This window comes from Pseudoliparis swirei, chromosome 21 (genome assembly GCF_029220125.1).
Source record: "Pseudoliparis swirei isolate HS2019 ecotype Mariana Trench chromosome 21, NWPU_hadal_v1, whole genome shotgun sequence".
NCBI lineage: Eukaryota > Metazoa > Chordata > Actinopteri > Perciformes > Liparidae > Pseudoliparis > Pseudoliparis swirei.
The window spans coordinates 15,312,466-15,339,697 of record NC_079408.1 but is presented as its reverse complement, the minus strand read 5'-3'; the positions used below and the strand labels follow the sequence as shown (position 1 = coordinate 15,339,697).

Sequence of the window (27,232 nt, the reverse complement as noted above, 5' to 3'; positions counted from 1 at the left end):
CCCTCACACGCAAACCCGGGGGCTCCAGCGCAGCCGTTTATAGGCGTTGCTCAAGGGCACCTGGGCAGTGGTAATGAGGGAGGTGCGAGCGCTGCTCTTTCCATAGTTATCCAGTCGGTGGGGGAATCGAACCGGTGGCCTTCCTGGACATCGTGCGGTCTCATCTGTCACTGTCTGAGTGGATGGTTTATGACTGGCTATTATTGTGAGGAGATAATGTGTTGGATTATATGCGTATGTGTGTGTGTGTCGGCAGCTAATCTCACATACTGCTGGACCCATCAGAATAATATCTTTTGTGCTTATTTTCCACTGCGTGCACAAGGACCTCCCGTGGTTGCTGAAATTCATTATTATTCTTTTAAATCCGCCACCAATTCAATTCAATTACGTTTTTATAGCTATACAAATTAACCTCAGAGGGCTTTACAATCCGTACACATCCTGTCCCAGGACCCTCTCATCAAATCAGGAAAAATAAGTAAGAAATATTTGAGAGGGCAACAGAGGAGAATCCGTCAGGATGGACATAATTAACATAAGTAACACATTCAATGAATATGACAAATTATTCACAATCTTGTCTAAGGAAGCCCAGAGGGACAGTTTAGTGGGATTCAACTCCACTTTGTTGGGAGGGGGAGACAAAGATCTGCTCTCTGACATCACTTTTCTCTTGGATTAATAAATGACATTTACCTGGTAAATATGTGGTGACATATTCTCCACCTGCCTTACTGGTACACTCATGGTGTAGTTATGGGACTAATGACCCCCAGACACCACCTTCTATCTGGGAGGAGGAAGATTAGTTCTGCAGTTGGAGTCGCTTTCAGTAATCCTGCCAGTTAACACGCGGCTCGTGAGGAAAGAACAAGGCTGCCCCCTGGTGGAGAGACAGTGAACTTCACCTTAAACCAAGAGTGCATATGTCTGTATTTCGGGGTCCAACTTGTTTTAAAGGGTTATAAATATAGTTTGTCTATTAAAAAAAATAGTTATATACTCTCGCTGTGCATTAAAAAAATGCAGGATGCTTATCGCAGGGTGAGTTGGCACAATTTTGAGATGCTATTTGCAGTCCTTTATAATTATGGGATTTACTTGTCACTCATTAGAGGGGGAAGTTGATCAAACGTACGCGCTAACTGTATAATCAATGTATTTCGCCCGGTGGCGTATAGACTGTTTTAAACGCGTTAAATTCCTGTTGCAGTGATAGGGTGAGAGCTGATCACATGACCGGAAGTAAACACGGAACTGAGCTATAAACTCAGCTGTGTCTACTACCGGACACTTTACGAAGTACACTGCAATACAGTGCACTGACATCTGTAGTGCACTCCGTCGCTGATAAGTGCTGTATCAAATGGAACACTTTACGTTAACCACTTGGCGGAAGTGACGGACGCAAATCCGCTTGCGATACCCGCGAAACTTAAACTGATAAAATGAATGCACTTCTTGCCCTCTGTGTCCCTTGTTTACCCCTTTCTCCACCCCATGTGGAAACTTCGATACCTCCACAATCGCGGCAGGAGCCTCCGTGGTCTACCGCTTGTGCTACCGTAGCCATCTCGTCCATTGTTTTAAGAAATAAAATGAAAAGCTGGCGAAAGGGGTCCTCTTCCGCTACGTAGCCAAGATGGCGGCCGTTTAGGGCGAGTAGTGTCCATCGTTTTACACATTTTTTGCCCGTTTGCAGTGCGCCATCCGGGTACTTTCAGTGCACTGAATTCTGCTGGTTTTGTCTGTGGCGTCCTAAGCACTGAACGTCAGTGCTCGAGTGTCCGGTAGTAGACACAGCCTGTCGGACAAACTCAAGTGACTTTGCGCCATATTTGTGCACGTGACTGGACACGGCATACAATTAAATGTTTTTTTGCGTAACAATCAGTTATGACCAGACTTATGTGATGACATGCTGCTGTACTAAATGGAGCTCGGGCTGCTACCGTCACTTTAAGACGGAAGAGGGGAAAAAGAAAAACGTGATGAATAAAAGGCGGTGCACGGCTCCTTCTGACCATCAGTCGGCAAATAAAGACGTTTTATTCATCGGAAGCAGGAAAATAAACGCGGGAATAAATATTAGCCTTCACACGGTTGTCTGTCGGCTCCCAGCGGCCATCAGGGACCGACGAGGCGGCGCAGGTGTGTCACTGAGCCAGAGCTTGAGTGTCATCGTGGTGGCCCTCCGTCATGCTATTCAACAATGCAGAAGCCACATTACACTGTCATGGAGAAACCTTTATTATTATTTTTTAAAGACCATTAAAATAAATACTATACAGAATCCAATGTAGAAAACGTGACTGTTTCTATCTCAAAAAGGTTAACAATTCCGCAGTCATTTTTTTAAAAAAATAGCAAGACTCCACACCTCAAGACACGACTCGTCCTACACACCAAACCCCATGATGACAGGCATTTTATTTGGAGTGCTGAGAAAGAGGGGGGGGGGGGGTCTATATAATTCTGTAGTTTGGTCCTTTCATATCAGCTACGCCCCACCGCCCCACCCAACATGTTTGACGAGGTAAGTTACAAAAAGACACCTGCCAACAGAGCAAAGAACAAGCCAAGTGTCGAAAAATAAAAATCTAAATGAAAAATAATGGCATAGCGTTAGAGATGAAACTCCCACCGGGTCGTCAGGCCTCCACTCACCATCGTTTAGCCTCCGAGCGTCTGGGCCACCGGTCAGTCTTCAACTGACTGCTACTGCACAAGTCAAGCACTATGTACAACAGCAGTAAAATATAATTCATATGAAACAGCAGTAAAAGGATCAAAAGGGTAAACAACTCATTCATGATGGGTTTTTACTATAGAGGTCTTTTTATTGAATATGCCCCGTGTACTCTAGCCCCAGAAACCTCTTAACATGATCACGGATGGAGTTAAAAGGCTGTTTGCAGTACACTGAACTTTGCTTAAATACTGATCTGGTCAAATGCAGTGCTTCCCATTTCATTTAGAGCATTTTAGAGTCCAAACGGACCTGCAGTCTAAGCCTCTCACCGTGTGTGAAACATCACAGGCACATGTCCACAAAAGCGTGTGAGATCTTCGGGTTAGCACCACTCACGGCATCAAATTTTATTTAAGCTTTTTGCCGACAGAACGAGACTTTTAACTTTTAGAAACGCAGTTATGTTTTGCACGTGTGGGACGCAGTTACAAACACTCGTTTTGTTAAAAAGTCCTTTTGTTTGCCAAACATAAATCTCGAAATGTTACGGTTTAAAGGAGATAGCTGCAGGAAGAAGAAAAAGTATTCGCCAATGATGGTTCGGGATTAGGGCAAGCAGATGAAGCAGGTCAGTAATTCCATCCTTCCAAAACAGCCCAAAAACTACTTCAGAGGAAAGGGAGGAACGAAGGCCACATTCTTCCTTCCCTTAGAACACTGAGGGGTAGTCATGGTGGAATTTAGCAAAAGAAAGTTCTTAGAATTCATAGTGTAAGAAAACAAGGTTTTGCCTGCTAAAATAAGTGGGGGGAGGGTGGAGGAGTCTCCTAGATAAGATCGGCCACGTTCATGGGCATCTCCTCCACGGTGGTGTTGTAGAATGTTTCAATGTCCCTCAGGGTTCGCTTGTCATCCTCGGTCACCATGTTGATGGCGACGCCCTTTCTGCCGAAACGACCGCCCCGACCAATCCTGACGGAATATAAATAAAAATCAGCTTCTGGCGGCTCGCTAGTGAACAGGTCATACAAGACACACGGAGCGATGTTCACGTTGGATCTTACCTGTGGATGTAGTTTTCCCTGTTGGTCGGCAGGTCGTAGTTGATGACCAGAGACACCTGCTGGACATCAATACCTCTGGCCTGTAGGAGAGGACCGACTATTAGATGAAGTCATATTGACTGAGAAAATTACCTGAAGTCTACAAAACATTATCACCCGAATCTTAACTGAAGCTTATCAGACACCATCCAGTTTAAACACAAAATATCAATGTGACACTTTTGAAAAATAATCATAAATTCCTGCAGTTTAGCTCTAGACATAAAGCACGATAAAGTAAATTAGTTGGATACTTGAGTGCCAGTATTTGAAATCTTAAGACACTTAATAGATTATATGAAATCTAAAATATTGTAGTGTAATCCGCCAATTAGTTGTCAGGCAAGGACGTGAGCCAGGCTACAGTGGAGGGCAGTTGGTCTTCTCTACCACGGAACATTCAGTCCTGCACCACCACAACAGATGGGAGGAGAGGGAACCCTGGACCACACGGTACTGGTCTCAAAGCAGAGCGGTGTGACTCGCGTACGCACCAGCAGGTCAGTGGTGATGAGGACTCGACTGGAGCCGGAGCGGAACTCCCTCATGATCAAGTCTCTCTCCTTCTGCTCCATGTCACCGTGCTGAAACACAAGAGGACGTTGATAAAGAGTTGACTCACAGGCTCAATCAAGGAAACATGCATAACTGAATAATAAAAAAGTATCTCGTTTCATCGCGTCATTCTAAAGTATGCTAATTCCTCGTTAGGCGGGTCCTTACCAGAGCAGACACGGTGAAGTCTCTGGCGTGCATCTTCTCTGTCAGCCAGTCCACTTTCCTCCTCGTGTTGATGAAGATGACCGCTTGTGTGATGGTCAGGGTTTCGTACAGGTCACACAGCGTGTCCAGCTTCCACTCCTGAGGACCACCACCAGGTCAGACACAGCAGGCTCAAGCACTTTCTCCATGATCTGGGCACATTACACTGCGTTGCCCTCTAGTGCCACCACGAGCACAACTAGATAAACATGTTTGTAAAGGTCTGTATTGCATTGTATTCTCCTGTTATGAGGCGACTCATTCAGACTAAACAGATCCTCTACCTCTTTCTCCACGTTGATGTAGAACTGACGGATGCCCTCAAGGGTCAGCTCCTCCTTCTTCACCAGGATTCTGACGGGTTCACGCATGAACTTCTTCGTGACTTCCAACACGTCAGCCGGCATGGTGGCCGACAGAAGGACAACCTGCACACGGAGGGGACTTTGTTAGACAGCAGATTCAGTTGCATAAAAAATGTTTAATATGAAATCTAAACGTTTCCCGAACGAGTGTAATCCGCCAATTAGTTGTCAGGCAAGGACGTGAGCCAGGCTACAGTGGACGGCAGTTAGTCTTCTCTACCACGGAACATTCAGTCCTGCACCACAACAGATGGGAGGAGAGGGAACCCTGGACCACACAGACAGCACGCGTTTGTCAGATATTCCAATTTTAAAGTTCTCACCTGTGTGCTGCTTGGCAGCTTCTGGAAAATCTCATAGATCTGGTCCTTGAACCCTCGACTGAGCATCTCGTCAGCCTCGTCCAGCACGAACATTTTGATGTACTTGGCAGCTGCAAGAAAATGACAAAAAGATCAGAAAACATTCCCGTGTGTCCTTAGTCTGTGTTTAGTGGCTCTAGTGACTGGGTGCTGTATTCAGAAGTAGTGAAGTATGATCACGTCTCTGTAATCCTGCCGCGTCGAGGACTCCGACCAGCAAAACGCTGACCAGAGCAACAACACAGCAGTGAACTACAGAGTCAGCTGACACGCATGTTTATCATCATTATACAGCACATCTTTGTGAGAGTAGTGAAGTAAATTGCAGTAAAAATCAGCAACTCAACGCTCCTAGAATTGCATCTCTAATTATTTTGTCCATCTATTGTGTAATGAGTAAAGTTTCCTTCCATTTGAGAAGTTGATTGACTTTAAATAGTTTCAGCATTAGTACACAATTGATCGGTGATGACTTACAGAGGTTTTTACGATTCAACATGTCAAAGACACGGCCCGGGGTTCCCACCACGATGTGAGGGGACTCAGCCTGGAGCTTCTGGACTTCACTGCGGATGTTGGTCCCTCCGATACAGGCGTAGCAATTAGCGCCCATGTAGTCACCCAGAGCCAGCACCACCTTCTGGATCTAAAGTTCACAAGAAAAAAGAATTAAAGAAAAACAGAACGTTTAATGGCCTAAAACTGTAAATCAATACTTTAACACTTATCATAGGTATGTTGGATTAAGACTTAATTTATGCCGTTTTGATGAACTGCATTGAATTGCACGAAAAGTTATTTCTAAATGCAGTGATAAAATGCATTTCAATGAACCAAAGAAGATACAATAATAAGTAAAGACAGCGCAGTTTGCATCTATATACAAGTAGTGGCTCCAATAACTTTTCTTTAGCACATTCCAGCTGTTTAAGCACAAGAATGTACATGCCGCCTTTAGGAAGTGTGCTGTATTCAGAAGTATTGAAGTATGATCACGTCTCTGTAACCCTGCCGCGTCGAGGACTCCGACCAGCAAAACGCTGACCAGAGCAACAACACAGCAGCGGTTTACAGAGTCAGCTGACACGCATGTTTATCATCATTACACAGCACATCCCAACTTTAGAGAAAAAGTCCAAACCAGATTTATGACTTCGAGCGGCAATACATTTTTGGTCTGTCAAAAACTGATTGCCTGTAGGACCAGATAAGAGTGTATATGTTTCTGTAGTCTAGACTTTCATGAATAAGAACTTCCTGAAATTAAGTCCATCTTAACTGAAATGTTTAAGGCACATTTGACTGCCAGTTAACTGAGGATAATACTTTAGATAAAGCAAAAAATAAATGCAAACATCTGAAACAAAAAACTAACATGTGGTAGTACAATCTCAATGTTATGCACCGGGTAGCGTACCTGCTGAGCCAGCTCCCTGGTGGGAGCCAAGATCAACGCCTGGGTGCCTTTCAGCTCCACATCGATCTGCTGAAGGATGGAAATGGCAAAGGTGGCGGTCTTCCCAGTGCCAGACTGGGCCTGAGCGATCACATCATAACCTAATGTAGAAGCAACGGTATTTTAATATGTTTTCCTTGATGGTGGCAGACCAATTACAAGTGCTCAACACCAGGTAGCCATTGATCATCATAAATGAGTCAGACATAAATAAATACCCATGTTTGTGGTCATGCAACTAGCAGCATTACTGTTGTCTAAATTGATCTCATATTATCAACATGCTCTTTTAAGTGTTTAGCAAGTCAACTTTTTCCATTACATTAGTTCATCATGAATGAATACAATTTCCTAAAATTGTAGGTATTGCAGAAAGAAACTAGGATAATGGTGACTTAAAGTGCACAGGAGGACTTACCCTTGATACAAGGCATAATGGCTCTCTGCTGGATAGCAGAGGGCTTCTCGAAACCATAGGCATAAATTCCTCTGAGCAGAGCCTCACGCAAGTTCATCTCATCAAAACTGTCAGTGATCTCATTCCAGTTGCTCTGCAGGAGACAAACATTGAAAGCCGTTAGTTAAATTTATTGACACAACAAACAGATTTACTTTCATCTAGGTGTATAATAGTTGTAGGGGACTCACCTCAATGATGCCATCTGGCTCCATGCCCTCAGGGCCATTATTCTCTCTGAACGAGAAGACAAGTCATGGTTATTTTGTCTTTTACTCCGCATCTGAACACAATTTCTATAAGTATTTATTAAACGATTTTTAAGTCAACGCAATGAGGGCAAATTATAAATTAATGAAGCAGTTCTGCTCAGCCACCAAATTAAATAATTCCTCGTTAATGTTGGCAGAATACTATACTGTGGTCAAAAAAAATCAAAAATACATTATCTGTACAGTTAGATAAACTTCTTGACGGGTCAAAAATTTTAGTTTTAAGCTAACGCCTTGTATCGTTCACACGAGTCCGCCATTTCTACTCATACATTCAAGATGGTCGTTCCTCCGGCCGGGACCGGAGAGACCGAAGCGAGCCGACAGGCATAGAGGCCGCGAAAACTACCAGATACAAGTCTTTAATGAACTCCACGTGAACTATTTCAGAGTGGCTGGTTTAATAAATGGTTTTAATGCAAAATTACCGACAAAGAATAAAAGAGGCTCGACTTGTCGAAGCCTCCGAGCCGCTTCTAACGGGCCCGCTCGTCTGGATGAGGCCTTTAATGGTTCAAGTCCGCGAATCCCACAACCGATGTGCGGATAAAACACGCGTTAGTTCACGAGGGGATGTGATGGTGATCACCGGCTCACTAATCGCGCATTTAGCGGCCTGCGCGGCCGACATTGTCCCGAGACCACCCCGATTAGAACCACGCCGGCCATGTGCGCCCTCGCACAAAACAAGAACAAATAATTCGACATTCCCGCCGTCATAGCACCGAGTGCCTTCCTCACCTGTACCATAGGTATCATATTCCGCCATTTTAGTTAAACAAATAATAACCGGCGTAAAATCGACGAGAAGAGCACAAGTGAAATGAAGGCCTCGGCCAGGCGCCTTCACGTGCTGCCCAAAGTGCCGGTTGCCATTTAATTTCCCTCGGCAGCCAACGCCGCCATTGTACCGCCAAAAAAAGTGTAATTTAAGGAAATACATATACACTATACGTAAAATGGTGACACCGTATACGAGTTTTCGGTATTATCGTATGAAATGCGAAGGCGTGTGACGTTAGTCCGAGGCGGACTATCTTTGCTCGTCTAACTAACCGTTAGACGAGCAAAGAAACCACAGGATGCGCCATTAAATGTTTACTTTCCCCCAACGGTCATCGACAACGGAGACTAAAATAACGACTAAAACACGTTTGTAAAAAAATCTGAAGCACAGAATACCCTTTAAACCATAAAAAACTTCCCATTACCTATTATCATATTCAGCCGACATTATTCCAAAGAAAGAAACTGCGGCAGAGATGTCTTATATACGTTGACAACACAGGAAAGAGGCCTTTTCATTGCAACAGGCCGCTGTCATTCAGCGGTAGTCCCGCCCACAAAGCCTTGTGATTCGTCAGTTGGCGCGTCATATAAAAGTAGGCGGGCGCTCGAGTCTAACGTAGCGCACGATTGACTAGCCGTTGGTATGCCAGAGGGGCGGCGTTTAGGAAACTCTATGAACGGTAACAATGCTTTGTTTAACCGCGCTACGCTGGTAGATGTTTTAAACCCCTCCCCATTCTCAGTTCAGCCTTTCGTCAATGGGGAGAAAAGACCCTTCCGAAAGGTTTATTTCCCTGTTATCTCCCCTTCTTAAAATTAGTAATTTGTCTAAACTACATTTATTGTGAATTAGTGACCTATCTTATCTGGGGATGTAATCTGGACAATGTGAAACTGTTTGTGTCAAAGGTTTGGATGAGTCACAGTGTAGTCATCTTTGGCAGGCTTTAACACATTGTATGAGGGTGAATAACTGTATTTTATAGTGGATTAGTTTATTTGAGGAGTTTCAGTCAGGATTTAGAAAACACCACAGCACTGTGGAAAATTACCAATGCCCTTCTAATTGCATCAGATAAAGGACTACTTGCTGTTCTGGTTTAGTTAGATCCTATTACAGAGACTGGATCAGTCGATTGGCATTTCAGGTACCACACTAAGTTGGTTTAAATCCTATTTATCGATCTCAGTTTGTATTTGTAAACGATGAAGCGGTTCTGTGCTTGGACCAATTTTATTTACCTTGTACATGTTTTCTTTGGGCAATATTATCAGGAAACATTCCATAAACTTTCATTGTTATGCAGATGATACTCAATTATATCTATCGATCAAACCAGAGGAGACAAACCAGCTCAGTAAACTTCAAGCATGTCTTAAAGACATAAAAACATGAATGACCTGCAACTTCTTGATGTTAAACTCAGACAAAACTGAAGATATTTTACTCGGCCCTGAGCACCTCAGAGATCAATTATCTGGTGATGTGGTTTCTGTAGACGGCATTGCCCTGGCATCCAACACCACTGTAAAGAATCTTGGCGTTATCTTTGATCGGGACTTGTCCTTTAACTCCCACAAAAAGCAAATCTCAAGGACTGCATTCTTTCATCTACGTAATATTTCAAAAATCAGGCACATCTTGTCTCAAAAAGATGCAGAAAAATTGGTTCACGCGTTCGTTACTTCGAGACTGGATTACTGCAACTCCTTATTATCAGGCTGCTCTAATAAGTCTCTTAGGTCCCTCCAGTTGATCCAGAATGCTGCAGCTCGTGTTCTCACTAAAACTAAGAAAAGAGATCACATCACTCCTGCACTAGCTGCTCTGCACTGGCTCCCAGTAAAATCAAGAATCACTTTTAAAATTCTTCTCTTAACGTACAAAGCCTTGATTGGTGATGCACCATCATATCTTAAGGAGCTTGTAGTACCATATTGCCCCACTAGAGAGCTGCGCTCACTAAATGCGGGACTACTTGCAGTTCCTAGAGTCTTAAAAAGTAGAATGGGAGCCAGAGTCTTCAGTTATCAAGCTCCTCTTTTATGGAACCAGCTTCCAATTTCAGTCCGGGAGGCAGACACAGTCACCTCGTTTAAGAGTAGACTTAAGACCTTCCTCTTTGACAGAGCTTATAGTTAGGGCTGAATCAGGTTCACCTGGTCCAGCCCCTTGATATGCTGCTATAGGCTTATAGCTGCCGGGGGACGTTTAGGATGCACTGAGCACCTCTCTCCTCTTTTTTCTCTCCTTAGGGATGAATTTTCATCTCTCCATCACACATTACTAACTCTGCTTTCTCCCCGGAGTCCTTTTGACTTCACGTCTCATGGGGTCATCGGACTCTATGAGACGACATAGATCCTATCTGCTGATGGATCATCGAGGTCTGGGTCGTGGAATTCCTGCTACCGACTACGCCACTGGCCTGTTGAGACTCCGCCCACTGTTGAAACTCTGCCCACTCCTCCTCTCTACCTCCATCTCAGTAAACTTCAAGCATGTTTTAAAGACATAAAAACATGGATGACCTGCAACTTCTTGATGTTAAACTCAGACAAAACTGAAGATATTTTACTCGGCCCTGAGCACCTCAGAGATCAATTATCTGGTGATGTGGTTTCTATAGATGGCATTGCCCTGGCATCCAACACCACTGTAAAGAATCTCAGCGTTATCTTTGATCGGGACTTTAACTCCACGTGAAGCAAATCTCAAAGACTGCTTTTTTTTCATCTACTTAACATTTAAAATATCAGACACATCTTGTCTCAAAAAGATGCAGAAAAACTGGTTCACACGTTTGTTACTTCTCGACTGGATTACTGCAACTCCTTATTATCAGGCTGCTCGAATAAGTCTCTTAAATCCCTCCAGTTAATCCATAATTCTGCAGCTTGTGTACTCCTACAAAGTAGGATGGGAGCCAGAGCCTTCAGTTATCAAGCTCCTCTTTTATGGAACCAGCTTCCACCTTCAGTCCTGGAGGCAGACACAGTCACCTCATGGAGAGAAGACTCACTCCAGACTTAGTCCAGCCCCTAGATTTGCTGCTGTAGGTTTATAGGCTGCTAGGGCACGTTTTAGGATACACTGAGATACACTGAGCACCTATCTCCTTTTCTCTTTCTACTTATGAACGAATTTACGTCACAGCTGCACAAGAACCAGGCCTTTAGGAGTGGAGACATGGACTTTTACAAAGAGGCAAAATACAGGCATAGCAAGGCGGTGAGAGACGTTAAACGACTGGACTCTGTCAAACTGCGACACCAGCTCTCAGCAAGTGACTCTGCTTCTGTCTGGAGAGGTGTCAGACAGACCACCAACTACAAGCCCAAAACCCTGACTCCATGAACGACTTCCGCCTGGCAGACCAGCTGAAAGAGTTCGACTGTAGATTTGAAAAACAATGGGACAGTCCTGATTTCATCCCCCCTCCCCCAGTCCATCAGGGGCTCATGAATCTGTACCACCTATCTCAACACCTCCCCCACCCCACTCTCCAATGACCACTCTCTATTCTGGAGAAAGACATCAACAGGGTTTTTTTTTTAAAGAACGTCCCCCACTGACCCTCATGAACAGAGCCCGGTCCCCCACTGACCCTCATGAACAGAGCCCGGTCCACCACTGACCCTCATGAACAGAGCCCAGATCCCCACTGACCCTCATGAACAGAGCCCGGTCCCCCACTGACCCTCATGAACAGAGCCCGGTCCACCACTGACCCTCATGAACAGAGCCCAGATCCCCACTGACCCTCATGAACAGAGCCCGGTCCCCCACTGACCCTCATGAACAGAGCCCGGTCCCCCACTGACCCTCATGAACAGAGCCCGGTCCTCCACTGACTCATGAACAGAGCCGGGTCCCCCACTGACTCATGAACAGAGCCCAGTCCACCACTGACCCTCATGAACAGAGCCCGGTCCACCACTGACCCTCATGAACAGAGCCCGGTCCACCACTGACTCATGAACAGAGCCCAGTCCACCACTGACCCTCATGAACAGAGCCCGGTCCCCCACTGACTCATGAACAGAGCCCAGTCCACCACTGACCCTCATGAACAGAGCCCGGTCCACCACTGACCCTCATGAACAGAGCCCGGTCCACCACTGACTCATGAACAGAGCCCAGTCCCCCACAGACCCTCATGAACAGAGCCCGGTCCACCACTGACCCTCATGAACAGAGCCCGGGTCCCCCACTGACCCTCATGAATAGGGTTGGGTACAGAAACCCAGTGCCAATATGGTACCGGTTCCAATACAACCGGTATTACCCGGACCGAAACGCAACGCACATTTCGGAGCTTCTTTCCGGTGCCTTAGCCGATTAAAATTGAAAAAAACTATTGTTATGAACTTCTCTGGTGACTCCGCCCTGTCAGCAGGTTACGATAGCCTATCATTTAACTTTGACATCGGAGGCTGCGCCGTGTGCAGTGTTGCCAGGTCCGCGGTTTTCCCGCGGAATTGGGCTACTTTTGAAGTGTTGCCGCGGGTTGAATTTTTTGTGGTTCGGGTAGACCTATTTTGCATGCAAATTACATGAATATCTTTAAATAAAAATCCATATTTTAAATGAAATAATTTATTTATACCCAAATCCTACCAAACTGACTCCAGATCAGCACGTACACGCCGACACATACGCGCAGTGCCTTCGATCTCCGCGACCTTGTCCGTCACCATGGAAACATTGTCACGTGACATCTAAGCACTTTGGTGCTAGTGACGTCACGGAGCCCCGAACCAGAGTCTGTAAGTAGAAGTGATTTCCAGCAAAGCAGCAGGGATTTGTGAATCTCACAGGAGCGGTGGGCGATAGGCGGTTCAGAACCGCCTACACGGGAGGAGCGATTCATAGGCGAGTATGATTATGAATCGCCTACCTCCCCAACGGGGTGGGACGGTTTGGCGAGAATCACCTCGTGTGATTACTCCTACACCCCATCCCGGGGTGGGTTTGGTTCTGTGGGATTCACAAATGGGGCCCTTTTAACCCCTTAGTTTAGTTTATTTTATTTTATTTTATTTTTGTTTAGTTTATTTCGATCAGCAAAATATACAACAATCAGAATTCAACAAAAGAAGAAAGTGGCTGACCGAAAAGGTCGAGGCTGAAGCTATCTAGCTTATAAGTGCCCTAACCTATGATTTCTCAAAAAAACTTATTTCAAAGAACCATTTATATATATATATTAGTGCTGTGAAAAATAACGCGTTAACGCGTTATGATTAAATTACAGGATTAATTAGTTAATTTTTTTAACGCATTTAACGCATGTGCAGAATGAGCTTCCAATCCGTCTGTTGCTAGTCGTCTCTACAGCAGCATGTCATTCTGTCTCTACGTGTCGCGTTAACACGACTCCGATCTCCGTCTCGCGCGCGCCGCAGAGATCCGGTGCCGGCGCCTGACGAAAAAAAGTCACTTGCGCCCCCCCTGCCCCCATCATGAAGGAGTTATGCTTAGGACACCAACATGGTTAGCAGCGGTACTGGACATGGACTTTAAAAGCAGTGTATATGGTTTGGCACGGGCATATTTTGAGTTCTGATGTTGGGCTGGTTTTGTCACACAGACCTGGCAACCCTGGCCGTGTGTGACTACGTGAGCCAGTGTCGAGCACACCAGCGTCAGGCTGGGCGCGATGGGGAGACCGTCACCGGTCCCCCTGAACACGTGGAGACCGATGATGACGAGCAGCCTTAACTCAGATTAGTACCGTAACGTTGACTGCAAGTCTTGCATTCATAAAAGTAGGCCAAGAAATAATAAATTAGCCATTATAACCATGCTTAAGCTAGCTCGTAGCTAGCACGAGCTACGAGCGTGACAGTCTGCTAGCAGATGTGTTGATGTACAGCGGTCCCGGCTGTATACCCGGTGTTACCGGGAATATAATGACGGAGAAATAAAGACCGTGGGGCGTCACTTTGTTTCAGTGGAACTCTCGCTGTCAGAAGCAAAACTTTATTTGTCACGTGTCATCTTCAGTACCTCTGATTGGTTGTTCTCTTTGCCCATCAAAACAGTGACAGGATTAACCCTATAAAGGCTGCACATGACAATACATATCACATCATATCATGGAGAACATATATTGTGTATGTTAACAGTCTGATATCCGTTGTGTGTCAGTGCTCCATGATAACGGCTTCTACAGGGAATATGGCCAAAGAGGTTTTTAATGTCCTCATTGTGCGTAAAAAAAAAAAGAAGTATCGGTTCAGGCACCGGTATCGTTTTAAAAGTACCGGTATCGGAAAAAACCCAAACGATACCCATCCCTACTCATGAACAGAGCCCAGGTCCCCACTGACCCTCATGAACAGAGCCCGGTCCCCCACTGACCCTCATGAACAGAGCCCGGTCCCCCACTGACCCTCATGAACAGAGCCTGGTCCACCACTGAGTCGACTGTCATCCCCAGGACAATTTCTTCACATCACATAACTCTCCACTTTAAATACACTTCACTTTAAACTTACTTCCACTGATTAAAGTGCTGCTTCCTGCCTCTGTGCACTTTATTTTCTATTCTTAATCTTTTTACTGTGTTGATTGTTGTTGATTTCATTGTCTTTTGTTGGACCGCCTGCCACGACAAACTCCTTGTATGTGAAAACAACTTGGCGATAACAGGTTCTGGTTCTGATGGCCGGCACAAAGGATTCCACAAATAGTCCATAAGATCTGTCTATCCACGTATCTTTTGGGTTTGAGTTATTGTTTACTGATATTTTTTGGACATGGTACTAACATTCTATATGTTCAAACAGTGTGTAGTAGTAGCGTAGCATTGTACGGTGGTAGTTAGATTAGATGGAGCCAACTGTAATATATTTATACAAATCATAATAATCTATAGGCCCATCATGTGTTTATGTAAAATATTCACTTCCAAATTAACTTCCATGTCAGATAAATGTAAAACTACAAACACAATGGAGAAGTGTTGAGTGGCATGCCATGGAAAGCGTGAACTTAAATGTACTTTGTAAAACAGTTGCATTAATCAAACGCAAGATCCCTCGTTTGCCGCATACTTTTTATTTTTAGCAACCATAATGCATTGTAGAAGATATATAAAACTGTCAACTCTGTTGCATCAAGTCCTGTTTGAAAGAAAAAAAAGAGAGAAATAAACAAACACACAGCTGTCAACAAATGTCTTATGTTATAAAAAGAAAAGGGTGCTGTAACTCCGCTGTGAACGTACTCAAGTCTGTCGTGGTCTTCGCCCAAAATGGATATCAAACTTCCAAAGGGACCAACCAGAGGATCTCTTTTGAACTTTATCCCCCCCCCCCCTTGAAAATAACTACAATTAGTCATCCTCCTTTTAACCTTTTGTTTAAAGTAATAAGCATATTAACGCGTTTACCGACGAGACCAAACAGGGAAAAAAGAAGAAGATAAAATCAAGTTAAAAATACCACTCTCTTTGGGCCGATGTGCGAGTCTCCCGCTGAAGGCTGCGGGTCATTTGGGGACGAGTGATGGAGGAAGTCTCCGGCACAACGGGGCCCGAATACGTGGCGCGTTCCATGAATTTTTTTGTCTTTAATAAATAACAAAAAGGAAAAGAGAAAAGTATCTTCACACTCCGGAGGCGGTTCCTGCACGTTACGATCCACGCTCACATTTAAACTCACCCAAACATACTCGTAGGAAAATTGTTAAACAAATATTGTACATTGGAAATGTCACTACAGTGGCAAGCAGTATGTGATGACTAGAGGGGGAGAAGTGTATTCCATGTTTGTTTTATTTAGCCGAGTCTCACACCTGGAACACAACACACTGATTGGATGGAAGGCGTGTACATCCGCTGGTAATATTCAACCACAAGCTTACACAGACTGGTTCAAATTATTCTGCTGCTCAAATAGTAGTCAGGGCAGCCCAGACGCTCCACCCCGACCTTCAGACGCCTTCGTGCTCGAGGTGGATCACGATGGGGATGGAAGATAAGCACATTCCCAAAACGGAAGCTAGTCTTGGCCTCTATCAACCACAAAGGAATAACCATGACGTGGAAAGGAAAGAGTTAAAAAATAATAATAATAAAAAGGTGGAGAGGGGAAGCGAAGAGAGAGAGAGAGAAGAGAAGAGAAAAAAGTGAAACAATGACATCACCTACAAGAGAAGAAGTCGTTTCTCTGGATGTTGACAGAGAAGAAAAAAAATGATAATGTTTTTTCAATGAAAAGTTTCTCTCCCTCTCCTTTTTTTCCTTCTTTTTCACCCCCTTCCCAGTCGTCAATGGTTTGCTCCACTTGTCCTCTTCTTGTCATATTGTCCCTCCGTCTTGTCAGGGTTTTGGAAGTGAGAGCAGGTGGAGATGGCGGGCGGGGTTGCAGGGTGGGGGGGTCACAGGGTGAGCTTGCAGCGACAGAGTTCTTTGTACATTTGCCTCCTCAGCCGCGGCATGTCCTGCTGGCCGAAGATGAAGGGCTGCCCGAGTGCCAGACACTTGCAGTACTGCAGGACGGGAGGAAGAGACAAAGGAGAAGAGGTTATAGGCGTCACGGAGGTCAGTCGGAGTGTGTTCCCATGATGCTTAGCGCTCGCATAAACACCACCAACACCGAGAGCTCAGAAAAGAGCGCGGTCCTTTTTGTGTGCCACAGAACCCGGGTCCACGCGAGAGGAGACGCTCACCTGCAGCACGAAGGCCCCGCAGTCGCTGTCGTTGTTCTGACGACCGACGTTCTGCAACAAGCAAATTAACTTTTTTACTTCATCCCTTTGGTAAACGAGTAAAACATTTTAAATTTTTTTAAACGAGCAAACAGAAGTTTCTCACCATTTTGAAAAAGCCCTTCCATCCCGTCAAAAAGTCCTGTTGGTCTTTTTTGATGGCCTCCGCTTGCAGATACTTAAAAATGTGCTGCAAGAAACGACACAAAGGTTACAGGGCATTTAAATATATATATAATATATATATATATGAAATACATCTTACACTGATATTCCATAATTAAACCGTTTTGACAGAAGACAACTCCACTGTAATGTATTAGATTATAACGGGGATCTTATTGGATCTCCAGCCAGATCAATAACAATCGTCTTCCCACCGCATGACACGTCATGTAGCTGACGCTTCATTTACCCCGCAGACGCAGCTACAGGGAGCAACTCAGGGTGGAGTGCCTTGCTCAAGGACACATCGACTAGGGCGGGGATTGAACCGCCAACCCCCTGATTGAAAGACGGACCTGCTACCCACTGACCCACAGTCAGCCCACACACATCAATCTTTCACGTCTCATTGATCTTTACATATATTTAACAGATGAGGCCATTCCCCTCTGTGGTTCTTGTACTCTCCTCGGGCTTAAAGGCCGTGGGGGGTCCTCCTACCTTCGGGCAGCGTCTGTTGAGCGTCCGCTGAGAGTCGAAGTAAGTGATGGCTCGACGGGGAATGTCAACGCTGACCAGAGACCAGTGGACCTCCAGGTGGATGGGGATCAACAGCAGATCCTTCTGAAAGATGTCAACCTGAGAGGAGGAGCGGAGGCAGAGAGGAGAGGAGGGAGAGAGGAGAGGAGGCAGAGAGGAGAGGAGGCAGAGAGGAGAGGAGGGAGAGAGGAGCGGAGGCAGAGAGGAGAGGAGGGAGCGGAGGCAGAGAGGAGAGGAGGCAGAGAGGAGGGAGCAGAGAGGAGAGGAGGGAGAGAGGAGCGGAGGCAGAGAGGAGAGGAGGAGAGGAGGCAGAGAGGAGAGGAGGGAGCGGAGGCAGAGAGGAGAGGAGGCAGAGAGGAGAGGAGGGAGCGGAGGCAGAGAGGAGAGGAGGCAGAGAGGAGAGGAGGCAGAGAGGAGAGGAGGGAGCGGAGGCAGAGAGGAGAGGAGAGAGAGGAGGAGGAGGCAGGAGAGAGGAGGCAGAGAGGAGGCAGAGAGGAGAGGAGGAGAGAGAGAGGAGGGAGAGAGGAGGGAGGCAGAGGAGGAGGAGGAGGAGGAGAGAGGAGAAGGAGGAGAGGAGGCAGAGAGGAGAGGAGGCAGAGAGGAGAGGAGGGAGAGAGGAGAGAGGAGGAGGAGGAGGAGAGAGGAGAGGAGAGGAGGCAGAGAGGAGGAGGAGAGGAGGAGGAGGAGGAGAGAGAGGAGGGAGGAGGAGAGGAGGAGGAGGAGGAGAGGAGAGGAGGGAGGCAGAGGAGAGGAGGCAGAGAGGAGAGGAGGAGGGAGGCAGAGAGGAGGAGGAGGAGAGGAGAGAGGGAGGAGGCAGAGAGAGGGGGGAGGAGGAGGAGGGGAGGAGAGGAGAAGAGGAGAGGAGGAGAGGAGGGAGGAGGGCAGGGAGGCGAGGAGGGAGGAGAGGAGGGGAGGAGGAGAAGGGAGGAGAGGAGAGGAGGGAGAGAGGAGAGGAGGAGGTGAGGGAGAGAGGAGAGGAGGTGAGGGAGAGAGGAGAGGAGGTGAGGGAGAGAGGAGAGGAGGAGAGGAGAGAGGAGGAGGAGGCAGAGAGAGGAGGAGGAGAGAGGAGGAGGGGGAGTGGAGTAGAGGAGAGGAGGAGGAGGAGGAGAGGGAGGCAGAGAGGAGAGGAGGCAGAGAGGAGGGAGCAGAGAGGAGGCAGAGAGGAGAGGAGGGAGAGAGGAGAGGAGAGGAGGCAGAGAGGAGAGGAGGAGAGAGGAGAGGAGGAGAGGAGGAGAGGAGGAGAGGAGGAGAGAGGAGAGAGGAGAGGAGGAGGAGGAGGCAGAGGAGGAGAGAGAGGAGGAGACAGGAGGCAGAGAGGAGAGGAGGGAGAGAGGAGAGGAGAGGAGGGGAGGGAGCAGAGGCAGAGAAGAGAGGGGGAGAGGAGGGGAGGGAGCGAGGACACATGTGAACAGATCCACCACTAAAGACCCTCCTGCTTCCTCTCATGAGGTTTGGGCGTCTGGCCGTCACACCTCACACTAATGTGCGCCCTGGGTGAGCCAATCACAGGCGGGCAGCTGGAAGTACAGGTGTGATCGCAGCGAGGACGCTTTGAGGAACGCGCTGAGATGCGACGGGACCACAAGCTGAGGCAGTCTGGGCTGCGTGCGGCCACAAGGCCCTTCAGCATTGTGTACAGGGGTGTGTGCGTGAGTGTGTGTGCGTGAGTGTGTGTGTGTGTGCGTGAGTGTGTGTGTGTGTGTGTTTGATTGCCTACTTAACTGATGTCCCCTGTCGAACAAGATTACATAAGCAGGCTTTGTCCACAACATCTGAAGATGCACTACGAGATCCGCCCTCTCGCGTCACTTCCAGGTGACCGAGAAACAAAAAGCAAGATGGCGACCACCGAGAACAAAGATGGAGACGGCCAAAACAAAACAAATTTGTCCGTCTGTTATGCTGAGGCCACCGCTACGCTCTGCCAGTAATGCAGTGTTTGTTTTGACTATTCTTCTAAACAGAGATCAATGAGCAAGAAGAACAGGACCTGAGTGATGACCACTTGACTAGTGGGGGAACTACACCGTCGTCTAACGACCGAGTGGCCAAAAGCTGGAGAGCGTCCTCTGAAACAGAAATGGATCTGAAGACGGGTCCGAGGCCCGGCTTTGGCCCATCAGAGGACACGGAGGCGACGCCTTGCCGAGCGCGACCGGAACGGGAAGAACAGCCACGACCACACTCACATTTTTCGTCCACCGCTTGACGCCGTCGTAGCCTTTTGTCCTCAGCTTGTCGTAGAAGAAGCTGTTGAAGAAGTGAACCTGGGGGAACAGAGACATTCAAAGTCAGGGTTTCACCGCGGCTCCACGAAGCCTCCGAAGCCTCCGAAGCCTCCGAAGCCTCACGCCGCCCGCTTCATCCGGCTGACGAGCGCAGGCGACACACTCGTCGTGAAGTGTGAACGCAGCATTATAAATAACATAATAAAACAATCGGATGTTTCCTCACCTTCTCGGGCACCGAGTCCATGACCAGGTCCCCGTACATGTTCATGATCTGAAGAGAGAGGGGGGGGGGGGGGGGGCACATTAAAAACATCTTCACAAGTGACAACGACTAATCAGCGACACTGAACCCATTGAGTTTATTTATTGGAATAAAATATGAGATGATTTCTTGTATCTTAAGACTAAAGGCTGCTCTTGTGAGGACTAGAGGCTGCTCTAGTGAGGACTAGAGGCTGCTCTTGTGAGGACTAGAGGCTGCTCTAGTGAAGACTAGAGGCTGCTCTTGTGTAGACTAGAGGCTGCTCTTGTGTAGACTAGAGGCTGCTCTTGTGAGGACTAGAGGCTGCTCTAATGTGGACTAGAGGCTGCTCTAATGAAGACTAGAGACTGCTCTAGTGAAGACTAGAGGCTGCTCTAATGAAGACTAGAGGCTGCTCTAGTGAAGACTAGAGGCTGCTCTAGTGAAGACTAGAGGCTGCTCTTGTGAGGACTAGAGGCTGCTCTAGTGAGGACTAGAGGCTGCTCTTGTGAGGACTAGAGGCTGCTCTAATGTGGACTAGAGGCTGCTCTAGTGAGGACTAGAGGCTGCTCTAGTGTGGACTAGAGGCTGCTCTAGTGAGGACTAGAGGCTGCTCTAGTGAGGACTAGAGGCTGCTCTTGTGTAGACTAGAGGATGCTCTCGTGTAGACTAGAGGCTGCTCTCGTGAAGACTAGAGGCTGCTCTCGTGTAGACTAGAGGATGCTCTCGTGTAGACTAGAGGATGCTCTCGTGTAGACTAGAGGCTGCTCTCGTGTAGACTAGAGGCTGCTCTCGTGAAGACTAGAGGCTGCTCTAGTGTGGACTAGAGGATGCTCTCGTGTAGACTAGAGGCTGCTCTCGTGAAGACTAGAGGCTGCTCTCGTGAAGACTAGAGGCTGCTCTAGTGTGGACTAGAGGCTGCTCTTGTGAAGACTAGAGGCTGCTCTAATGTGGACTAGAGGCTGCTCTAGTGTGGACTAGAGGCTGCTCTAGTGAGGACTAGAGGCTGCTCTAGTGTGGACTAGAGGCTGCTCTAGTGTGGACTAGAGGCTGCTCTCGTGAAGACTAGAGGCTGCTCTCGTGTAGACTAGAGGCTGCTCTTGTGAAGACTATCAGCTGAAAGCTGAAAGACTAGAAACCATCATCTCCCACGGCTCCGGCGTGGCGCTCTACCTGGTCGTTGAGCCAGTTCTGTCCATACAGCGTGCCGAGGTCGTCCATGGTCAGGACGTGGCGTTTGTAGTTGACTCTGAAGGTTTTGGCCAGGGCCGACCCCGACGACCTCTGGAAGGATTGTATTAGGTGTTGGACCACTGCTTTCCTATTGGACAACAGACCACACACACACACACACACACATTAGTCCTTATGTACACCACTTCACGCGGGGCTTTAATGGCTTTTTAAGGATTCGTATGACATTTGAAGATTCTGTCTGAATTAAATGGTGATTTTTGGAATCTACTTTTACTGGGACCCTGTGACGAGTGACGAATTGGGGGATTCTGAAGAGTGAAGTCTATGCTCCATGTGTTAAAGCTGCATTCTTTCTCCTGACCACCAGGGGGCGGGGACTCTGGTTGTATAGAAGTCTATATAGTGACTCTACTTCTCTCTTGATGTATTCCCTCAGTAATCATTGTGAACATGAGTTTATGTCAGTCTCTAGTTTCAAGTCTTCTATACAGCATGATGTCATCATTTAGTACTTTATGGTCGTCGCTCCTCTGCGTACCAAATATGGTCATTTCCTTTTATTGTTTGCACAAACAAATATGGCGACGGCTCTATTCCAGGATAGGTAACCATGACTACGTGCACTTAGACCAGACCCTGACCTGTGAGGCTGAGAGAAGCTCTCGCTGAAGATGTCCTGGAGCTTCTCCACGATGTCGTCCACGTGGATGGGGATCAGACTGCCGTACTGCTGCAGGGACTCTTCAAGGACACCTTGATGGAAGACATTAAAACGACATCAAATGAAACGGGGCCCCCGGCGGCGCCCACGAGCCAACAGGCCGAAGCTCAGTGATCCGTACCCGTCACACAGCTCATGTGTTCCTCGGTCAGGGCCAGCTCCACGGGTTTGGCCTCCATGTCCCGCCTCCCTCGGTCCTCCTGCTTGGCCGGAGAGCAGCCGTTCATCAGCTCATCTGAGAGAGAAGGAACCAAATCTTTATTTCCCCCCCTCTGCTCAATGGTCAACTATTGCGTACTCATGCAACTCGGTTAATTTTGTGAAATCGCAATTAAGAAGTTGGGAGGTGGGAGAACCGAGCGTTGAGGAGGACCGCCGACAGATGAGTCCTAATATGTCATTAGGCTCCAGTAGAGGAGAGAGGAGTAAACCGTGAGCACGCTTAATAATCTATATAGTGCTTTACAAGGTACTCAAAAGACACTTCATGAGTTACATGTCATACCCCGTAGACACAGCTACGGGGAGCAGTTCAGGGTTAAGTGTCTTGCTCAAGGACACATCGACTAGGGCGGGGATTGAACCGCCGACCCTCTGATTGAAAGACGACCTGCTGACCTCTGACCCACAGTCGCCCCGATGTTGAGCTTTTTAATCAAAGTTGTGAAATGCGTGTAAAGCCGGTGAACTCGATGCATCTGCTTCTTAAATAACGACAACCTGCTGCACAGTCGAGCTGCTTGGAACATGGAATTGTCGTAATAAAAAAAAAAAGATGAATATCAACTAATTATGTTTTTGCCATTTTGAGAAGATAAGCGCCAGTACCTCTCTCGGACCCCGTGAACCTCTCGTCGCTGCTGTCTTCCTCCTCCTCGCTGTACGGCGCCTGCAGAAACCTTTTTATCCTCCGCTGCTTGCCGTACCGACTCTGCCTCCACCCTCGGCGGTTGCCCCGGTAACCCTGGGCGCACACCCACTGGGCCCGCTGGCGCCAGCTCTTCCAGTGCTTGGCGAGCCGAGAGCCCGGGCCGCCGCCGCAGGTCCGCAAACGCTGCCAGCGCCGGAGCCGCCGCAGAGCCCGGTACTGGCTGAAGTGGGACCTGAACAAGTCGCCCGCCGGCGCCTGGGAGGAGGAGGAGGCGGCGTGCTGCACGGTGACCTCGCCGACCTCGTCCGCCTTCTCTTGTGGGCCGTGGTGGTGGTGTGAGTGAGGGAGCTGCGTGGACTGGGAGGGAAAGTCTGGGGTCTCCCACTCCAGCACCGGCTGGTCTCCTGCAACCCCGCCCTCCTCCTCCTCCTCCTCTTCCTCATCCTCATCATCCCCCTCATTGTTATCCCAACCCTTCCCTTCGAACTCTACCTCGTCCCCCAGATTGTTGTTTTCTTCTTCTTTTTCATCACCCATTTCCATGATCCTCCCCATCCCATCCTCGTCCTCCTCCTCCTCTTCGTCGTCCTCCTCCACATATTCGCCCATCCACTCCTTCTCCTTCTGCCCCAGCCGGAGGTGCATGGGGCTGGGTACACTGTTGCCCGACACGGGGACGATGAGGTGGTCTCCAGGAATCCCACCTAAAGACAAACATCATCATCATGATGTGTTCAAATGTTAAAGTGTACAATTACTTAAATAAATCCAGAAGCTGTTTTTACGTTTTACTTCCTAATTACACAATATGAATTGTGGATTTTTAATTGAAAGAAACTACTAGACTAGATGATTTTTAAAAATGGCAGTTGAAAAAAGAAAAGAAAAACCAGCTGCTATAACAAAAAGTATCTGTATCGGCCAATTGGAAACATCTATGACACGCGCTAATATATATAATATATATATAGGAGGCAACAAAAGCATAATACTGGGATCTATAAAGTTATGTACTCTCTTTTTCTTCTTTTGTGCCGATTTGAGTCTTAAATCTGTGACCTGCTCCCAACCGAGAGGTTTTTATCCGTCATTTAATAAATGTAAGATCATCTGAAACTGACTCGCGCGTCTGTCACCTCAGGATGAAGAGGAGGATGAAGAGGATCACACCACCTATGCCAATAATCAACGGTGGCAAACATGCTCCAAACTGCTGCCTGAGCAAATACTAGTTCACTTCACACACATCACGATGAAATGTTTTGCATATTTATAAAGAAAAATAAGGTTTTTATTTTCATTGTTGTTATACGACGAAATTTCGTTTGAAGGCCCAGAGAGGAAGTCAGCAGAAGCAAACAACAAAGATGAAAGATACAAAAAATAAAAATGTTTATCTTGCAAAGCAAATAATGTTATTTATAATAGATAATTAGTCTGTCGATTCACTAAATCATCAAATCCCGGTTGCACTTTAGTTTCTTGATTCTGAAGGCTCAACTCGACTGGACCCGCCACATTCAGTGATCAGATTTGATCCTGGGTTTGATCAGATGTTGCGTAACCCCGGCCCCCAGCTGCACGACGCCTACCTCCTCCTGAGTCGTCCTGCCCCACGGCGGTCAGACCCAGGTCTCCCTGCCAGCGGTTCTGGGCCAGGCTACCGCCACTGTCTCGCATTCTCCACGGACGACCCACGACCTGCGCCAGCTCGTCACCTGCAGACAGACGAAAAGTGTCAAAATAATAATAATATGGAACTGCTGAACGGGACTTTTAAAAAGATGTTTCACTCTCGGTCCACAACACATTGGTGATTCATCTACAGGATGGAGACGTCTCTGAAGAGCATACGATTCATTGAATGTGTTGTAACTCACATGACCTCTATTATTCTGTCCATCCTGGAGAAGGATCCTGTTGCTCTCCTGAAGGGTTCTTCACTTTGTTCACCCTGAAAGGTTTTTTCTATTTCTTGGGAGTTGTTCCTGATACGATGTGAGGTCAAAGGTCAGGGATGTTTTATGTGTACAGATTGTAAAGCCCTCCGAGTGGAGGTTGTGATATTGGGCTAAACAAAATAAACTTAATTGAATCACATCATCCAAATAGATGGAATTGAATGAAACAAACGGTCAAGTTAAAATCCCGTTAAAGCAGCGGTCTTGGGAACCGTTATTCAATTCAGTGTATTTTATACAGCCCAATATCACAAATTACGAATTAGCCTCGGAGGACACCTCTGACCTTTGACCTCCCATCGGAACAAACTCCCCAAAAAATAGATGGAAACCCCTTTCAGGGAAAAAATAAAATAAGTGAAGAAACCTCCAGGAGAGCAACATAGGAGGATCCCTCTGCAGGATGGAGAGAATAATAGATGTCATGTGACCAGAATGATGCATGACAGAATTACATTATTCAAGCTGCATTCATGTCTGTACCGGGGAATGAGAGGACCCCCCCCCCCCCACCACACACATACACGTCATGTTTCTAACCTCTGGATTCAGTCACACGTGGGGGGGGGGGGGGGGCACACAACTTCAAACAGGTTCGCCCGAGGCAACAAACCAACATTTCATTCGATGAATCTAAAAGTGAAGCGAGTAACACGAGCCAAAGCGATGCGTTAATACGCATGACCGTGGGGTTGTTTTCACGTGAAGCCTCCCGGTCCCACGACCGGAGGCTGGATCCCGGTCTCCAGGTGTACGCGTCCCGCTCCTGTTCCCATGTGCACCTGGTCACGCGAGCGCATACGTCGTGTAGCTCGGCAGTTAGCCCGGGTGAGGGACTAACACAGCACCGGGATAACTCACCTTTACATTAGTAGTAATCGTGTAATGTGCTGCGGCGCGTGCGTGTGTTGCGCACGAGCGTCTCCATGGTGAGAACAACCTAGTCCCGGGTGCAGGAAATAGTCCTTGCCGAGGCTAGCTTGAGCGCGAGCTAGCAGCATCGCCGTCACAGCGGAGAAATAAAAACCGCATTTAATGCAAAACGTGTTCATTCCACCACCACGCGCGACTAAAGCGCTCGCGCGCACATTATGAGTGTGAAACCACGAGAGTTGCCCAATACGGCGTTGTGTGTTCATGCTAACGTGCTAGCTGGTTAGCCGTGTTGTCGTTAGCGAGCGGCTCACTTGGCTCCTTTCCTTTAGGAGTCGCGATCGCTTCCTTACCGTTAGTCTGCAGGGTTATGTGAATGCGTGTCCAGCTGCGTCCGACCGGCTTGTTGGACGTGATTTTAGTTTTTCTCTCCGGGTCTCCGAAACCAAAACAAATGCTAATTTGTGTGTCGAACCTCATTCAATGAAGTCAGGTGTGCAGCAGCCAGATGTCACCTCCTCGCGAACTTTGATTTCTTTGAGGTCTTCCGGTTCAGAGGAAAAGAAAAACACTCCGCGGGAGAGAGAGGAGAGAAAATAATGGCGGTTCACGGTGAACATGAAATCGAGAGGGAGAATAATCGATCTCAATCGATCCGCTGAGTGGGAAACGAGGCTGAGCGGAGCGCTGCAGATTTTTTTCCGCTCTCATGTGAACTACCAACAAGTCCGTCGCGCAGCGATGGCGTCACGGGGAGAGTTTTCTTCTTCTTCTTCTGTGGTGTTTTACGGCAGCTTGCATCCTTTTAGTTGCACTACTGCCATCTTCCGGTTCCTATCTACTATACTTTCCCCATCAGTCCTGTTGCTCGCAAAAATGGCATGAAACACCCTCTTCCCAGACCACTAGACCCCCACTCCAATATACTTCCCTTCATCCCTAGTCTCTCCATTTCTTCCAACATGACCTTCCTTTCTGACCTGTTTTTATTGCATGTGGTGACAACATGTTGAACAGTTTCTGGTGCCTGGCAGCGCTCACAAAGTCCAGTTGGGTGTTTCCCCATCACAAATAACGTGCTGCATAAATAGCTGTGCCCAATCCTCAATCTTGCCATTGTGACTTCTTCCCTCCTATTTCCTCCCCTGACTTTTACCCCCCTCACTTTACTCTGGATTGAGTACAAGTGTCTCCCCCTCGTCTCCTGGTCCCATTGTCGTTGCCACACCCTGTTGATATTTTCCTTGATGATGCACTTTCCCTCTGCTTTAGATAACTTAACATCTACTTGTACTCTGTTTTCCTTTAGTGATTGTTTGGCTAGTTTGTCCACTTTCTCATTCCCTCTGATACCTACATGAGCCGGCACCCATAAAAATACAACTTCAATGCCTTGCTCCACTGCTCTTGAGTGCATTGTCAATATTGTAAACAGTAGATCTTGTCGCGTTT

The 27,232-nt window shown here is 47.3% G+C and overlaps 2 protein-coding genes and 2 non-coding genes across 4 annotated transcripts; all 4 read right to left on the bottom strand.

Annotated features, from left to right (window-relative positions):
- Positions 1-2,229: 2,229 nt before the first annotated feature.
- On the bottom strand, positions 2,230-8,721 carry eif4a1a (eukaryotic translation initiation factor 4A1A). The gene is made up of 11 exons (XM_056442493.1): positions 8,684-8,721; positions 7,392-7,437; positions 7,162-7,294; positions 6,705-6,844; positions 5,765-5,933; positions 5,249-5,358; positions 4,845-4,988; positions 4,522-4,659; positions 4,293-4,382; positions 3,760-3,839; positions 2,230-3,667 (listed from the first exon to the last, which is right to left on the bottom strand). The coding sequence occupies exons 1-11, from the start codon at positions 8,704-8,706 to the stop codon at positions 3,523-3,525; spliced, it is 1,218 nt and encodes a 405-aa protein (XP_056298468.1). The 5' UTR covers positions 8,707-8,721; the 3' UTR covers positions 2,230-3,522.
- LOC130212370 (small nucleolar RNA SNORD10) lies at positions 5,440-5,579 on the bottom strand. The gene has a single exon (XR_008835326.1). It is a non-coding gene; the product is annotated as a small nucleolar RNA SNORD10 (small nucleolar RNA).
- On the bottom strand, positions 6,256-6,395 carry LOC130212371 (small nucleolar RNA SNORD10). The gene has a single exon (XR_008835327.1). It is a non-coding gene; the product is annotated as a small nucleolar RNA SNORD10 (small nucleolar RNA).
- A 6,585-nt stretch (positions 8,722-15,306) lies between the features above and the next one.
- Positions 15,307-26,505, bottom strand: senp3b (SUMO specific peptidase 3b). Its single transcript, XM_056442490.1, has 12 exons — positions 26,134-26,505; positions 24,539-24,664; positions 22,904-23,650; positions 22,197-22,310; positions 21,996-22,107; positions 21,331-21,478; positions 20,140-20,187; positions 19,875-19,952; positions 17,647-17,784; positions 17,087-17,170; positions 16,942-16,992; positions 15,307-16,761 (listed from the first exon to the last, which is right to left on the bottom strand). The coding sequence occupies exons 1-12, from the start codon at positions 26,258-26,260 to the stop codon at positions 16,651-16,653; spliced, it is 1,884 nt and encodes a 627-aa protein (XP_056298465.1). The 5' UTR covers positions 26,261-26,505; the 3' UTR covers positions 15,307-16,650.
- Between the last annotated feature and the right edge of the window lie 727 nt (positions 26,506-27,232).